The 16,080-nt window shown below is 40.3% G+C and overlaps 2 protein-coding genes across 3 annotated transcripts; one reads left to right on the top strand and one right to left on the bottom strand.

Moving 5' to 3' along the window:
* Window positions 1-216: 216 nt before the first annotated feature.
* PNN (pinin, desmosome associated protein) lies at window positions 217-10,047 on the bottom strand. The gene is made up of 9 exons (XM_033063317.1): window positions 9,879-10,047; window positions 9,510-9,581; window positions 8,774-8,842; window positions 7,731-7,803; window positions 7,553-7,647; window positions 5,599-5,680; window positions 3,851-4,006; window positions 3,630-3,768; window positions 217-2,614 (listed from the first exon to the last, which is right to left on the bottom strand). Exons 1-9 carry the CDS (start codon window positions 9,989-9,991, stop codon window positions 1,326-1,328), a joined length of 2,088 nt encoding a protein of 695 aa, XP_032919208.1. The 5' UTR covers window positions 9,992-10,047; the 3' UTR covers window positions 217-1,325.
* A 309-nt stretch (window positions 10,048-10,356) lies between these two features.
* TRAPPC6B (trafficking protein particle complex subunit 6B) lies at window positions 10,357-15,846 on the top strand. Of its 2 annotated transcripts, XM_033063321.2 has the most exons (6): window positions 10,361-11,064; window positions 11,146-11,213; window positions 12,288-12,405; window positions 13,835-13,918; window positions 14,932-15,025; window positions 15,664-15,846. In XM_033063321.2, the coding sequence occupies exons 1-6, from the start codon at window positions 10,984-10,986 to the stop codon at window positions 15,693-15,695; spliced, it is 477 nt and encodes a 158-aa protein (XP_032919212.1). In that variant the 5' UTR covers window positions 10,361-10,983; the 3' UTR covers window positions 15,696-15,846. The 2 variants fall into 2 exon arrangements, with proteins under 2 accessions (XP_032919211.1, XP_032919212.1); XM_033063320.2 differs by having other exon boundaries at window positions 10,357-11,213.
* The last annotated feature ends 234 nt before the right edge of the window (window positions 15,847-16,080 follow it).

The following is a 16,080-nucleotide window of genomic DNA, read 5'->3' on the forward strand; positions in this document are numbered from 1 at the left end:
GGCATATCAGATAACAGTTCTCTTCCTGTCAAGACAGCTTGGACTTTAGCACTACAATTTCATACTCAGTTAACAGACAATTAAAGCCTTTAGGAATACTTTGGATACAGAGCTTGTAAGGTACAGCCACCTGCAATTACAATTCATATTATAAATGTAAAAGACTAAGGTAATACACTTGTTAATAGAAAAGACCATAGGCATTGAGAGAATAAGTAGTCTACAAAGCCACATTTATTTGCACATGTACAGAACAAAGCAACGGATGTTATTGTTTTCCATACAAAATTATATAAAAACAGTATTCACCTTCATAGATAACACTATTACCACCTTAAGTTTCATTAAATACATTCAGAAAGCATTCTTGCACGCACACAACATTAGTATTAGGTAGTCCCAGGTAACTCCAACACTGCAATGTAATTATTTCCTAGTGGTATGAAGGGATCAAAAATGAGTCTGTAGCTAAAACAAAAAGAATCCTGGTTGAGAAGCAAACTGAAGTCTTGCTTCCACTGGCCACCAAAACAAGGATCATCATTGAACAGATTAACTATATCTAGAACATTGATGTAAATACTACCAAAGCACCTGCAGAAAGCAGGTAAGAGTGGTTTTCCAGACTGACTTGAGCTACCTTGGCCAGTATAAACATTCCCATCTAATCACTGCTTGCCTATGGGCAGGAAATTTTTATAAAACTGGAGGACAGACAGAATTGACTAAGAGCTTGCAGTTACAGAGGAAAACAAAAAGTATAGATTCAAATAATTACTTTGCCTTCCTACCCAGCACTGGAGAGATTATTTGCTTTACTAGGTCTCAAAATTCCCATTCTTGCAAGGAATAGGGGGGAAAGGCAAAATTCTGTATTTCCTGCAATATGGCCTTCCTACATATAATCTAAAAAGGGGAATTTAATTTTCAACAGGACATCTCAAACAATTTATTTAAAATGCACATTTATTTCTACAAAAAAAAGTGTATGATACAGAAGAAATGATCACATCTACTTTAAAGGTTTACCTATTAAAATATACAGAGGATCTTAATGAGTACAGGATATTTTAAAAAAAGATGCAAAGGAGTGTTAATCTTTTATTTTTACATTTTCAGGAACTTCACATAATTTTGGTAAGTAACCTTTTACAAAATTATGTAAAAAGTACAAGAATGCCTGGTAAACAGTCTGCATTTTTCCAAAAGATTTTTTTACAGCATGCAACTCTTAAGGCAGCCTTCTCTTCCTCCTTACAAGGAATCCTTTCACTCATATAATCTTCTGCTGCAAAGATTAGGCTAAGGAAGCTTGGTCTCTTCTGTTAACGCCTTTTGTCTTTCCTGTCTGATTTACGGTCTCTTTCACTCCGTGAAGTTCTCTTGCCTGACCGACTACTTTCTGATATAGATCTCTTTCTGTCAGACCTCGAACTTTTATCCTTTGAGCTTTTGGTATCTCTACTGCCACCACCTTTTGAGGACTTGTGACTTCTATCTACCCCCGAAGCATCCCTTCGCTTCCTGTCTGTGCTCCTTCTGCGTTTTCTATCTCTGTTATGCCCTCTGCCTCGGCTTCGACTTCTACTTTCACTGCTGGTAGAGCTACTGCTGCTGCTGTCCCTGCTTGTACTCCCACTTGTAGTGCTGCTGCTGGTGGAACTGCTCCGACTGGTACTGCTGCCAGTACTGGAGCTACTCGCACTGGTAGTACTGCTTGAAGTGCTACTGCTACTACTGCTGCTGCTACGGTTATGACCAGTTTTGTTCCCTGCCCTACCCCTGCTTCTACTCCTAGTCTTACTCTTACTTTCTGCACTTGGTGTCTGATTCTGCTCTGCCTGGGCTTCAACCACCTTTACAGACACCACAGGATTTTCATCCTTGTCTGTCTGGAGCTCTGTATCCTGAGTGGACTGAGACAACTGAGGTGACTGTGCTAGTGGCACAGACTGTGGCTGAGACAGAGCCTCAGCTACAGATTCTGTCTGAGCTTCAGGTGTTTTCTCCTGTGTTTCTTCAAGTTCAGCTTTATTTTCTGTTTTGATACCTTTCTCCTTCTTGGGAGAAGGCATATTACACACTTTTTCTGACTGAGCATCACACTCTGTTTCTGGTTCTGTTTCTTTGCTATTTTCATTTTCTACATGTTCTACACTATCTGCCTCATTCATTTCAGCCACATCCTGCTCATTATCCACTGGCTGAATGTTTTCACTTTCCTCTTTTATAACTGTGACCTCCTCATGCTGACCATCCTGTTGCTGGTCATTCTCCCTCACCTCAGTAGGCTCTTCTACTTTCATCTCCATGTCATGTTTCTGCTCATCCTCTTCCTGTTCTTTTTCTGCATCGCTATGCCCTGAACCTGAACCTATTTTTCCCTTTTCCTCCCCTACCTCCTCCATTTCTACATCATTGTGCTGATTACCTGTCTCCATCTCTTCCACCTGCTGAGCCACCTTACCCTCTTCCTGCTCCTTGTTCTGTTCTTCCTTCTTTTCTTCATTCTGCACCTCCTGACGTTCTTTTTCCTTCATAGATTGTCTTCTGGGCCTGGCCTCCATTTTGTTAATCTGCTCTGCAAATTCATTTCTCCTGCTTTCAAAGAGCGCTAGGGAATAAATGCATAAATAATAGTTAAGATAATCTACAGACACTGAAGTCTGTTTACCCTTTAACTATGAGCTAGTAAGTTATCAAATTGTTCAACTTATAAATTCTGCAACCTTGTTCATTCTGAAGTAGCAAGCGATTAATGCATAATGAAAAAGACTGCTAGTTACCTTAACAAAACAAAGCAAAAGGGAGAGTAAGCTCAGCTGAGTATTAGAATAGTAAAGCCCTAAATCTAAGCTAACAAAAACTTTATGACTGTCAAACTAACCAACAGTATATCAAAATAATACTTTAATTTTCTGGTATTTATCTGTTAAAGTTATACTTCCTAAGGTATGCAAAAGACAGTTAAAAAAAGCAAAAAGCCATCTAGGTATTAAGAAAGCTTAATTACTGTAGGATACCCAGACAGGTGAGCTGCCTTCTCTTATCCCCCAACCCCACAAAATGAAAAAAAGCTCCTAAGAAAAAAAGCAAACCAATATATTCTTAGTTTAATAAAATAGGAACAGGAAGACTACCATCAATCGGAGCATTTTAAATTGTTTTCCAAAAGAAAAATATAGTCATCCTGTGAAACAGAAATAAACACACATTGAGATAAAAAAAAATCATCATAAAGTTTTAATGCTATGTTTAAGAAAATACTTCTCAAATGCTTTGTAAACACCTGCAGTTCTTTGGGTCTTCATGGAATCTGCTTTTTCAAAAACGAAGTTGTTTCACTTTGATACATCTGGATACTAAAGCTAATATAAAGGATTGCTTTAAATACATACCTCTGGAATTATGCATACGCATCTTTTGACTTCTTGTAAGAGAATCAAGTCCCATTCAATATAAAAATAAGTCACTGAAAGAATAATGTCCACTTATGATAAACACCCGTGTAAGAATATAGTTTGTCCTAAGCATGAAATTCATGTACTTAAACAGAGACTTAAAAGAAACTTGTATGGCAAATAAAGGGAGGCAAGAACAAGGACCTTTGCATCACAAAGACCACTTACCATTCATCTTTTTCTGTGACTCTTCCATCAGCTTCTGTGTAGCAGGACACATTCTGCCAGGTATGTAGAATAAATGAGGTTTTGTCTTTGTTCTGATGTATTTAATTATCTTAGCATTATGTTCATTCCATTCTTCTTGCTGAGAAATAAAAGAAAATAACCCTGAGATATACAAGAATAGTTTAAACAAGAGAAAGACCAAGCACAAAACAAAAACTCACCAACTGAGCAAGCTCAACCTTTTGCTCCAATAACCGCAGCTCTGTCTGTTTAGCACGTCTTTCTTCAAACAGTTCTCGCCTCTCATTTTCAACTTGCTTTCTCTCTTCCTCTGCCTGCACTTCAAGTTTTTGTTCAATTTCTTGTCGTCTCTTTTGCTAAAATAAATGAAATACCATCTTATTTTTTTTCTCCATCAAGAGAAAGGGTTCTAGTTTGATCCACTTAAAATTTTTCAATTATTTACACCACTAAAGGCATTCCTATAAACATATTAGGAAATACATCCTAAACTACAGCTAATGGAAGAAAAGAGCATCACTGCTTACTGGCAACTTATTTTTTGTTGGTTTAACTATATAGTTATGGCACCCTGTGAATTTCTGTGTGCTTTACAATCTTTCAGTTTGGACTTAAAATTTTCAATATAAGCTTCAACAAGTTGGGTTTTTTTCCCCAATGGCAGAAAAATAAAAGGAATGTATTTGAGGTATCAGGGAAATCAGGTAAATTTCCCACTTGGGAGAGAGTAAAGCCAATTCCTCTAGAGATAAATATGGGACTGCAGACTAGTGTTTGTGACCAACCAAAAATTAGATTGTGAACACTTCCAGTATATTAATTGCTAATTATATATATTACTACCATCCAGGAATGCTGTTTATATGCCCTAGACTGCCATGTGCTCAGATCATACAGTAATTGTCAAAAAAAAAAAAAAAAAAGAATTTACTGCATGGACAACAAAATAGCTGTGACATACAACTCCTCAGGCCTCAGCTTTGATTCATAGCAAGTGTATATGTATGAACAAAAAAAGATCCCCATATGGATTCTCAGAAAAATTTTGCAAGGAGCAGTAAGTAACTCCTCAAAGTTTCTTTTGCAAACAAATACTGCTATAAATTAGACAGGGACTCCATGTTTCTAGATCATCTTGATAAACAGTTTTTTGTTCTAATGCAAGCAGGAAAAAGTGGACTTTGGTCTTATGTGCCACATGACAACTTAGGTAAACCACCCAAATACTGAATCTGAAAGTAATCAATACCAGCACTGTGAGTCAACTCTGCTGACACTATACAGAAAACGTTTTAAGTTTAAATCTTTCTATTTGCTTCAACTGGAATACTGAAATTCGAATTTTCAAACACTGTTTTCGGAATGACCCATTTAGTGCGACAGTAAACAAATACCATAGCCTTCACAAATTAGAAGGGCATACTAGGAATAAAGTTACCACCATCCCAAATACAAGTTTTCTTAAGTAATCACTAAGCTATGCGAAGCCTTTGCTTCAGTACAATCACACATGTATTTACTAAAATCAGAAATTCTGGTTATCTGTACCGGAACAGGAAAGATTTTTAGACAGATAACATAACCAAGCATAGATTTCTGTATACTTGGGTATAATTTAAACATCTGGAACGCACCAGGGTAGGCACTGCTTCAACAATACCTATTATTTCCAGAAATAGTCTATGATCTTTTAAATAGTTACCTGGTTAAATTCCATCTAACACTGCCTTTTTGTTTCCACAAATGTCACAAATAGGGTTACAAAGTCATAGTAAGAACTCCTTTCCTGCTTCCCACCCTCATTCCCTTGTATTAAAACACCCTACATGCACTCTCCCCAATTTGCTGCACCGGCAACCTACACTGTAGAGAACTTTCATTCTTATTTGAAATAACTTAACCACATGATTTTGTTTTATTACAATCTGATAGAATTTAAAGTAAGTACCCTCTCAGTAGCAATAGCAACTGTTGACTCCTGTTTAAATTTTTGAAGAGTGCCCATCAACAAGCCAAATATACGTCGATTCCTGAAAAAAAAAACACAACAGAAAGAAAATCGAGATTCAGTTCAAGTACTAAGATTTTTATTTGTAAAATTAATCAGAGAAACCTTCCACCTCAAAGACACTTATTTTTAAAGACTCAGTAGTACCCAAGGCCATCAGCAATAGATGACATACTGACTGTGCCAACAGTCCAGGATATAATTTACAGTGACATATCATTTTGCTTACGAGTAAGACACAGTTCTGACCTGTAACACAGAACAGCTAGCACTGGCAAGACTGGAAGCCTGCACATTTTTAATTTGAAAATAGTAATGCTAAGGAAATATTTTAAAAAATCTTCAAGCAGAGAGTACCAAAGAAAAAACAATTAAGTAAATACAATGTGAGCTATCAAGAAGGGAGCAAATAGGATTTTCTAAAAAGCATACACTCCCTTCTCCACAATCTGCTTAAGACTTTTAAGGAGAAATGGAGCCACAGGGGAGTGAAAGCTTATTTTTACAGTTGACCAACAATAAGACACTGCACTATGGGATGAAACCAGAAGTGCATTCATCTAATTAGGTGTTATTTTGAGAAAAATAAGTAAAATTCTTCAACAAATTCCCTTCCTCTGAGCAAGAACTAGTTTCTTGACTTTCACCTTCAATTTCTTTTCATTCAATGCCAAATTAAGTCTTGCCTGAACCTTTACCTGATTAAGCGAGAAAAGAAATTCTACTGTCTTCCTTAAGTACCATTCTATTATAGTGGCACAAACCTCACATAGAAAGGTAAAAGTGTATTAAATAGTAGAAGGAAGAACAGATAAAAAATTGAAAGCCAGAGATCACTGAAAGTGCATTTGATTATGAATGACATCCCAGAAGACACTGAGCAAAATCAGGAGTTCAGTGGATGTTGTCTTTCTTCCACCAGAATTCATAGAGACTAATACTGGTTTTCATCTCCCTAGAGACTACTGAACGGAAAAGCAGTAAAACTACAATTCTAAGGGAACAAGTTTTTAGTGCCTGAAGCTCTAGGAAGTTCAGTAAAAATCTTGGAAGTCTCCCTGTGAGGGAAGCAATTAGAACCTAGTAATAGAAGCAAAAGCAGACATTAAGTTATAACTAAAAGAAGCAAACAAAGTGCCAGTTTTCTTGTGCCAGTTGATCTGTGGGGACTTATCAGAGAAGCCTTAGTTCCTTATTCCAGTTCTAAATCTTCTGTTTATTTGAGGTATAATTATTATTGGACCAGGTGACTTGCAGTCTGAAGTGCACTCTCAAGAGGTTGAACAGTTGCAAATTTGATTTTCTTACACCTCTTACCAATAGAACTGCATTTCAGTTGAGAGTTTTTATAGCCCTGAGAAAAAGAAAATACAGGGGAAAGGAGATACACATAGGAGGAATCTAAAAAGCAGCAGGCAAAATGAAGGACTGGACACACAATAAGAAGTCAAAGTAGTACAAGAAAAGAAACATGATGAAACTACTTAATTTAAGAGATGAGGCAGATGGAGTGAGGAACCATACCCAAAACCCTCCTTTAACCAACAAAATAAATGATGAGCCAAGACAGCTGTAATAATCCAAGACATTAAGCAACCAATGAAGCTACAGATATCTGTCTTACTAAAACAACATTAAAACAGCATTAGCAAACCTGTTCCTGTAGGTGGCCTGAAAAGTAGAATCCGTGGCAGTTATATGAACAATGCACATGTTGCTGCTTGTGAATTATTTTCAGAGAATGCTTTTCAAATTAAATTTTATTCCATAATGGTAGCTCTTCAACATAATCTTTGATACAGAACAGGTTGTGTACAATACCTTTTAAATATAAAGCTACTTCCATGGTAGGACTCAAAAATATCTTGTTAGTGTAAAAGAGATTTCTGCATACCTTTGTTTTCCTTTCTCATCCATATTTTGATCTTGTATAAGGTCTCGACGTGTTCGCTCTTTGGAGGTAGCAACAACAGAAGATGGCAACGCTGGCTACAACACAGAAAAACAAACCACTTTATTCATCATATTGCAGGTAGGTTTCTTCTTGCACAGCTCTATTTACTATATATTACCTTTTTAATATCATCATCCTCTGCGTCGCTTTCTTGGCGTGATTCTCTTCTTGTCCGACGTTCTCCACCCAGCCTGAGGAAGAAAGCCAGTGGTCATGAGAACATGTATTTAGGAAAGAATCTCTTTCAGCATGAGAAAAATACAAGCATGTCTAGTCAGAACAACCAACACTTTGTTAAAAATCTCCCCACTGTTCCAAGTAATGGTAAGTAACATTTTACAGACACAATCTACTGTTGGTGAATATCAGTAAAACAGAACAGTTTAAATTTTAATACAACTTGCAGAGTAATAAAACCAGATGAATCTGAAAATACCATATCAGACTTCCAAAAATACATTTGGAATGCATTCTTTTAAAGGTTTGTGCTTTTCCAGAACCTCTAAAATGGCTACTGGTATAAAGGGATCACTAAACAGATTTAAAGGCATTGACATGGAAAGGTTGGTACAATTTCTTAAATGGAAAATGCTATTTCAATAAGTTACCTACCAAGTCCCTGTGGGAGAGAGGCAGCTTCATTTTCTGCTACCTCAAAAATTCGAAAGCAAGCTTTACTTTCGTCAAGAACTACCATTGCACATTAAGCGCCCACAACACTTAAGCTCACTATTGTTAGTCACATCTGAGGAATTTGCATCCAGATGTGAAAGCTCAAAACCCAAGTCCTTTTCCAAATTGCCTGTATTCAAGTTATTGAACAGGAGGCCCCAGTCGTAATTCAATTTGTGTTCACTTCAACAAATGTCACTACTAAGAAGAACGTAATACAGCAGATTGCATGCCAAATAAAACCAGAACATCCCAAATATCTTTGTATTGCTGTATCTTGATATTATTGCTACCATCTTTGTGTTGCTTGAAGGTACGAAAAAGATTTCACCACAGTGATTTGCTATCACCCAAATTATTCCCAACAAGTCTTGAATAAGTAATCTTCAAATAAGACAGTGGAAGTCCCCAGTTATTACCAGTTTTTAGTTTATTGTTACGAATTCTCATTTGGAAAACCAAGTTGGCTGCATCAGTTTTTGCACTCACCTACTGGATGCACCTTCAAGATCCCTCTGTTTGGCTGGGGGTCCTCCTCCACTATCCGAGAATCCACGCCTAAAAAGAAAACACTAGTGGTCTTAGAACAAGTTAGTTTAATCCCTGGACCACCTCAAGTCTGCAAAACTGAACTATAATTTGGCTTCATGGTCATGATTAAACATAAATTTTACTCAGCTCTATCACCATTTACTGTTAATACTGCAGGGAAGTGTTCACATTGCTGGTGAAGCATCTAATTTCACCTTGAATTTCTGTACTTATTTAACTGAGGAGCGACATAGAAAAAGCATCCCATTGTGTTCAAATAATCTTATCTGCAGCAATTTTCAGGATGCCGTTTTATCCACATGTATTTTGAAATCCTTCCTGGAGTACCTATCAGTTCTTTTATCACCAAGCGATTGATCTTGAACGATTTCAAAGATAAGGTCCCAGCCACCACACAATACCTGCCTTCATTTTGACATTTCCCCTTATTTTTCTGTTTAACAGCTGAGAAAGTCGCAGAAAACCACCCATTTAAACTTGTGTCAACTCACAATGAAAAGGCGCTTTAAATTTAACCCCCAAAGCTCCGTAGGGCAGCTCTGGTGCTCATTCAAACAGCACCGCAGCGAGCAGCGGAGGCAAGCGAGGAACACATCACACCCAGCACAACGGCACGAACCACTGCCAGGGAAAGGATGGATAGAGCCCCAGCGTCCGTTCTGCGCCTCCTTACCTTAGCAATAAGCTCCCACGCCCTCTACCTCCACCGGGGCCTGTGAGGGCTAACAGCCTGTTTTGAGGGGGCCTGAAAGAGAAGGTAGCCGCTGTTAGTGGTGCCCGCCCGGCCCTCGGGGTTCTCTTGCCCGCCCGGCCTAACGGGCCCGCGGCCGTTCCGTCCTGTGCTCGGCGGCCACGTCCCGCCGCCAGGGGCGGAGCTCCCCCATCGCCGCGCCAGCGGAGCGGGCACGGCGCGCACAGGGACGCGGGGGCCCGCGGTCGGCTCCGCGCCGCCCGCCCTGCAGGCCCGACGCGCGCCCCCCTCCGCCCGGCCCTTCCTCCTTCCTTCGCGGGACAGCGGCGCGCCTGGCGCTCCCCGCCTCACCTCACATCATTGGGGTCCCGGCCCGTGAGCTTGCGGATATTCTCGTCCACGTGCTTGAGGCTTTCTTTGGCTTTCTCCAGCTGCTCCTGCAGCGCGCGCACCGCCACCGCCATCCTGCCCGCCGCGCGGCCTGGCTGGGCCCCGCGCAAGGCAGCGCTGGGAAACAGGGGGAACAGGCCCCGCCTACTTCGGGGGCCGCGGGCCGGAACGCGCAGCCAATCGCACCCCGGCGGCCTCCTCTGAACCACCAATCAGCGGGCACGAGCGGCAAGGGCACGCCCCCAGTGTGGCTCGCCAAAAGCGCTCACCAATCACAGGGCCCCTGGGCAGACTGGCATCCCCGCCGCCCAACTAGCGGAAGCCTCTGCCTGCTAGCTCGACGAATCAAGGAACGGCATCGCCGGAGTGACATGACACAGACCTAATAAGAACTCAAACGCCATTTCCTTGTAGTCCAATCAGAAAACCACGTCGAGGCCGCTTGTTCCCACCCACCTGGGACACATCCTGCTTTCCCACTGTCAATGGGGCCGAGGAGCCGGCACGCGCGGGACTCGGGCGAGGGCCAATCACCGCTGCGCTACCACAGGCGGCTGTGCCCGGCGGGCCAATAGACGGGGGCGTTACTTGGCGCAGGCTGGGGTGGCGGCCTGACGCGTGCCGGGGCCGCTGCTGCGGCGTGGCAGGGCAGCTCCGTACGGCGCGCTTGGCATGGCGCCCGGGGCGGCGGCGGGGCTTTAAACCGCGCTCTACCCCGGCTGCAGCCGACGTCGCTCCGTGGCTCCCCGCGGCGGGCAGGGGAAGGCACGGGCGCTGTCTTGAAGGCAGTGACACACGCGCGCCCCGCCTGGCTCCAGCGGTCGGGTGGGCGGGGCAGGTCCGCAGGAGGGGCGGGTTTGGTCCCCGGCTCCGGCCCTCACTCAGACTCTGGACTCCCCGCGCCGCCCAAGTCCGCGCACTCTGCAGAGCTTTAACGCGACAGCCCTTTTCTCAGCGCTTTCCCGGCGGGGAGAACCGGCCCGGCCGGCACTGCTGGGCCGCCCCGTCTCGGCCCGGAGCTCCCGCGGGTGTCCGGGCCCGCCCGGAAGGGGCGGCGGCCCCGGTGATGGCGGACGAGGCGCTGTTCTTGCTGCTGCACAGCGAGATGGTGGCGGGGCTGTACCGCGCCGCCGAGCACGGCGAAGGGGTGAGTGGGGCCGGGGCCGCCCCGGGCCCTCCGGCAGCGGCCGGGGCTGACGCTGCGGCCGCGGCGCCTTGTGTCTTGCAGGAGAACGGGCGCTGCACCACCAAGCTGGAGAGCATGGGCTTCCGCGTCGGCCAGGGGCTCATCGAGAGGTGAGTCCCCGCCGGGCCCGGCTGCCGCTGCTCGTTCTCGGGGCTTTCGCCTCGCCGGTAACGCACACCTGTCCGGGCAAAGTTGGTGCTTGGGCTGCACGGGGAGCGCTCTCCTCTCACCATTAGTTGTTCTGGCATCTCATCTTTCCGTATCTCATTCTTGTGGGGACCTGTGTTTGCCTATCATGGGACAGTTTTTGAGTGGGTTGTTTTCCTAGTGCTTCCCGTCGTGAAAACCGAGTTAGGGTACAGACTTACTTTTAATACTTAAAGTTATCTTTAATTCTACTTTGTGTAGACTTTTGCCTGTTTCCCGCTTTTGGTGCGTTTTGTGTCTTTATTCTTTTTCTGATTGACTTCTTAAGCATAATTTTATGTTTGGCTGTTACTCTGTTTCTTGTGACCAGGTGCTCTGAGTCCTCGGGACTGAGCAGCTCGGGCCCTTTGGGGACCCACGATGCAAGTCCAGCGACCTCGTTCCGAGGTCTGCGGAGACTCTTGAGTTTCTCAAGTCATGCTTTTGTTGAATAAAGTCATCCTTTAGTGCCAGATAAAGACCCTCAAGGAGGATAAAGGGAGAGAAAGTTGAAATAAGCAAGAGAAAGAGGTGCCTTCTGAAAAATGGGAACAAGTTGTACATGCTTGTTCCTTTGTTAGAGCTCTTTTGCCTATTTGAATGACTCCTTCTAAGGAGTAGTATAGGTGTGAGCATTTTGTTTATTTTCTATTTAGATACCTTGTTGAAGATAAAACTGATGGAGCATTTTCCACCCTTCTGTATGTCAACTATGTTTGATAATCATGGAATTAAAACAATTTATTCTGCTATAATGATGCAGATACTAAGATAACACCGTGTTGCTCTTAAGTTAAAATACTTGATGAATGCACAGTGAAGCTGGAATGATACTATACGATGGTTGGAAAATTAATTTCTATAATAACCTCAAAATTTTGTTTTTGAAATACCATTTAGAAAAACCATTTTAAAATGCCATTGAAAATTTTTTCTATATTTAATTGGTCAGGTTATGTGTACCATCATTATTGATATATTTCTTACTTTTCTCTTAGGTTTACAAAAGACACTGCCAGGTTCAAGGATGAATTAGACATTATGAAGTTCATTTGCAAAGATTTTTGGACAACGGTATTCAAAAAACAAATAGATAACCTAAGGACTAATCACCAGGTACTAATGCTGTAGATTAAGATTTAACTTAGAAAGTTTTGAGTTGCTAGTGTGTTTTTTGTTTTTCTTGGTCTAAAATTAATTACCAGATAAGAATCCCAAAATATTCCATATTTGTTTTGTTTAAAAAGCATGTTTTTCAATATTCATATTTAGAATACAATTTAAGAATTGCCTAGGATGCCTTTATTGCCACCCTGTTTTAATAGACTAAATGCTTTGAATTTCATATGCACTGTTGCAGTGTTGCAGAAAGCACAGTAATGATTACTACAGTCGATTAACATTTAAACAAGAACGTTTTAATCTGTCTCTTAAAAAATGTTAGTTAAAAATCGTGAAAAAGTGATGTTACTCTCTTAGCATCTATTTAAAAAGAGTGGCTGCTGTGAAGTTTTTTTACTTTGAAGAGTGCTAAGAGTTTTGAGCAGTTGAGACAGTTGTAATGTATTGAAAACACTCGTATAAGAAACACTGGAGAAACTTCTCAGATATGCATGTAGGTGACATTGTGCTGTATCCATGTGCTTTCCTATATCAACAGCCACAGTTCTTAAGGAGCCATTTTACTGGAGGAAGAAAATCTTTTTCCTATTGAATGACTTGGTTTTCTTATGGCCATTTGTGTCAAATTAGGAAAAAGAATTTGTACAAGGATCGTGCCAAATAAAATAGGTTTTATTTTTCAGCGACTTGTTTATTAAGTAATCACAGACATTTATTACTTTTGAAATCTGGGGGTTTAATTCAAAAAAGCTGCAGTATTGAGCTTAAGGTCTTGATTGTAAATACAGCCTTAATTTAAGTTCAAGGCTTATGAAAGTCTGAATTAGCACAGTCAGTAGCAAGGAAATTAAAATGGCAGGTGTAGCTAAAGCTATACTGTGTTTATACTTAATTTATCAAGATGCATATTGTTGCACAAAATTGTATGTAGAAAACGCCAGACTCTTACTTTGATTTTCTGTTGGGTGTTATTGCCTGTACTGCTGTAAAGAATAATAATTCCTACTGAATTTGAGAATAAGAATAGAGATGTGCAAAACCCAATGAACATTGAGATTTGAATGTAAAAATCAGTATGCATTTGATATATTACCAAAAAGTTTTTAGTATGGAATTATTTTTTCTGATCACTGGAAGGACTCTTCCAAGAAGAAATGTACATAAACATTTTTTAGGATTAACTGATCATATTATTATCTAGGGGTTTTGTTGTATACTCACAATTAAGTATATTTTCTTTTTATATTCCTTGTAAGTAAATAATACAATTCAAATTTAAATAACATATTCCTTAATCTAAAATTTTATTTTTCAGCATGAGATCACATATATTTTATCTACAAATCAAATTCATTCACAGAAAATGTGGATTTTATATTACTGCACATTCAACTAAACCCCTCAATTTTTTCTTTTTAAACAGGGTATTTATGTCCTTCAAGACAATAAATTTCGTCTCTTGACACAAATGTCTGCAGGAAAGCAGTATTTAGAACATGCACCAAAGGTACCCTTCAATTTTGTGTGTCTGGGGGTCTACCAGTTTGGTTTTAATTACCTTGATCTATTGATAACTTTAAATAGATATAAACTCTTCTAAAGGGCACCTAAAGGACCTTCAGAACCTGTGTGCTGTTTAGAAAGGCATTGTGTTTTAGAACAGTTCAGGATTTGATTTATAGGGCAAAAAATGGTCACGATTGTTGTGAAACTTGGTGCTGTTATCTTTGAGTTACTTCATGGTGAAAGCTTGCCTGCCACTACCTGCCACTGTCACACAAATTCTTTCTCTTCAGGAAGCATGTGTTTTCAGAAACTTTTTTAAAATTCCCAAAACACATTTGGAAGATGGCATTTGTTACATAGAACAAGCTTCTGAGATCATGTGAAAGATTTTCACCAATTAATAATAGTTTTGAGTGTAAGATGCTGAGTTATGGTAATAAAACCAGTCCATCTGCAGAACCTGTAATAGAGCACTTTGGTTCAGATGGATTTAGAAATGGGAAATTCAGTTCTATTTTATGGTTTCTTAATTCTTGATCTTAGTCTTCCCAATTGGCTACTGTCCTTGGATTTTTAATTTTTTTTTTGTGTTTGCGGAACAGAAGAAACGTTTCACTAACACACATTTTAAATATCTGCAGGCCTTTGTATTCTAAGGTATGGCCTGTGCAGGAATGATGTCTTGGACTGTTTCTCCTTTGTTGACTTTAATACAAGTTGCTAATTTCAGCCAAGTCTTGGGAATAATTGTTTTAAGGATGTTAAGTTCAGGTTTATTGAGGATATTAAGATGTGGGTTTAATGGAAAGTGACTCAAAATGCTGCCTCTAATGAGAGGAATCCATTCTTACCAAATATTGGAGCTTTCCTCTATTAGAGACCTGGCAAGGTCTCTCAAAGCCTCCATGGTTTGCTGTTGTCCAAGTATGAAGTGGTGTTCTTGAGTACTTAGTTTCAATCTTTATCAACAAGCTTCACTGTTCACACTCATTTGAAGTGTAACTTTGTGCTTAGTATTTAGCATTCACCTGTGGATTAATCAGAGGAGGCCTATCAAATCTGGGAATAAAGAGTATTGTAACAGCTGAAGTTTCATCAATGCCTGCATGTAAGTAGTACTTGGAGTCTTCAATTATTAGCTCACTTGGTAACTTTCCCCTCCGACTGTATTACTGTTATATTTTTCACGGTGGGATTTGTTTGAAGCTGCTGGGCCATAGGAGTCCATGTGAACTTCAGGATATGGCTTGCCACTAAATCCTTCAGTATTTGGAAAACGCTGACCGAGGATAAGCCTCCATGATACTGAGTGGAAAGCAAAACTAAAAAGTCATATTTACATTTAGAAGCATCGCATGTGTAAGGATGTGTGTCCAGAAGGTTATTTGTACAAATTAAGATCTTTCTCTATAGGAGTCATTAAGAATATTACTAAGTGAAGGCCATTGTAACTACATAAGCTGCTCAATTAAAAGTTTTATACAGACTTAGCACAAATTGTAGGTTTAGCTGACAAAATTTCTGTGATATGGGATATGATCAACTTACAGGAAAAAAGAGAAAAGCTGTTCGGTGTGGAATTAAAATTCAAACATTAAATTTAAATAATGGTTCAACTGCTTACAATTAAACTGTAAGATTGAAATGTTCCTTACTATTTGTTTGAAAAAAAAATTACAAGAAAATAATTACTTGGAGAAATAATTCTAACAGTAATTATGTGATCTGACTCTGCTTTTCTTGCAGGTAAATTTCAGGTCATGATACAGAAGATGTAGAGCACATTAAAATCTGGGTATCTGCTTTAAAAAGCCTTTGTATGTGGATTCAGTATCTTTACTCAGTCTTGTATATAATATGTAAATTATAGCAGTGTGCAGCACAATTCCAAAATATATAATAAATGCTCATCAAAATAACTTAATATTATACTTGTGTCTTGGTATGACATCTATTCTATACCAAAGTCATAATGTCCACATGGTAAAATATTCAGCTGAACATTTCAATTACCAAAAGACCCTTGAAGACCAGAGGCAGAGTTTGAGAACAGAGAAAAATCCTGACCAAGACTAAATTTGAATAAGAAACTAATAGTAGTGTTGTGTTGCCCAATGTGAATGCCTAACTGCTATCTTTCCCCATTCACTCTGAACTGGGAGG

Source organism: Catharus ustulatus, chromosome 6, assembly GCF_009819885.2.
Source record: "Catharus ustulatus isolate bCatUst1 chromosome 6, bCatUst1.pri.v2, whole genome shotgun sequence".
In the NCBI taxonomy this organism is placed as follows: domain Eukaryota; kingdom Metazoa; phylum Chordata; class Aves; order Passeriformes; family Turdidae; genus Catharus; species Catharus ustulatus.

Excerpts from the sequence above, each read along its gene's own strand:
- PNN (XM_033063317.1), bottom strand. The coding sequence starts at position 9,991 with ATGGCGGTGGCGGTGCGCGCGCTGCAGGAGCAGCTGGAGAAAGCCAAA. Across the intron at positions 8,843-9,509 it reads CGTGGGAGCTTATTGCTAAG|GCGTGGATTCTCGGATAGTG; the intron begins GTAAGGAGGCGC and ends TTTTCTTTTTAG. Across the intron at positions 7,804-8,773 it reads CTTGAAGGTGCATCCAGTAG|GCTGGGTGGAGAACGTCGGA; the intron begins GTGAGTGCAAAA and ends TTTCTTCCTCAG.
- TRAPPC6B (XM_033063320.2), top strand. The coding sequence starts at position 10,984 with ATGGCGGACGAGGCGCTGTTCTTGCTGCTGCACAGCGAGATGGTGGCG. Across the intron at positions 12,406-13,834 it reads ACCTAAGGACTAATCACCAG|GGTATTTATGTCCTTCAAGA; the intron begins GTACTAATGCTG and ends CTTTTTAAACAG. Across the intron at positions 15,026-15,663 it reads AGTTTCATCAATGCCTGCAT|GTAAATTTCAGGTCATGATA; the intron begins GTAAGTAGTACT and ends CTTTTCTTGCAG.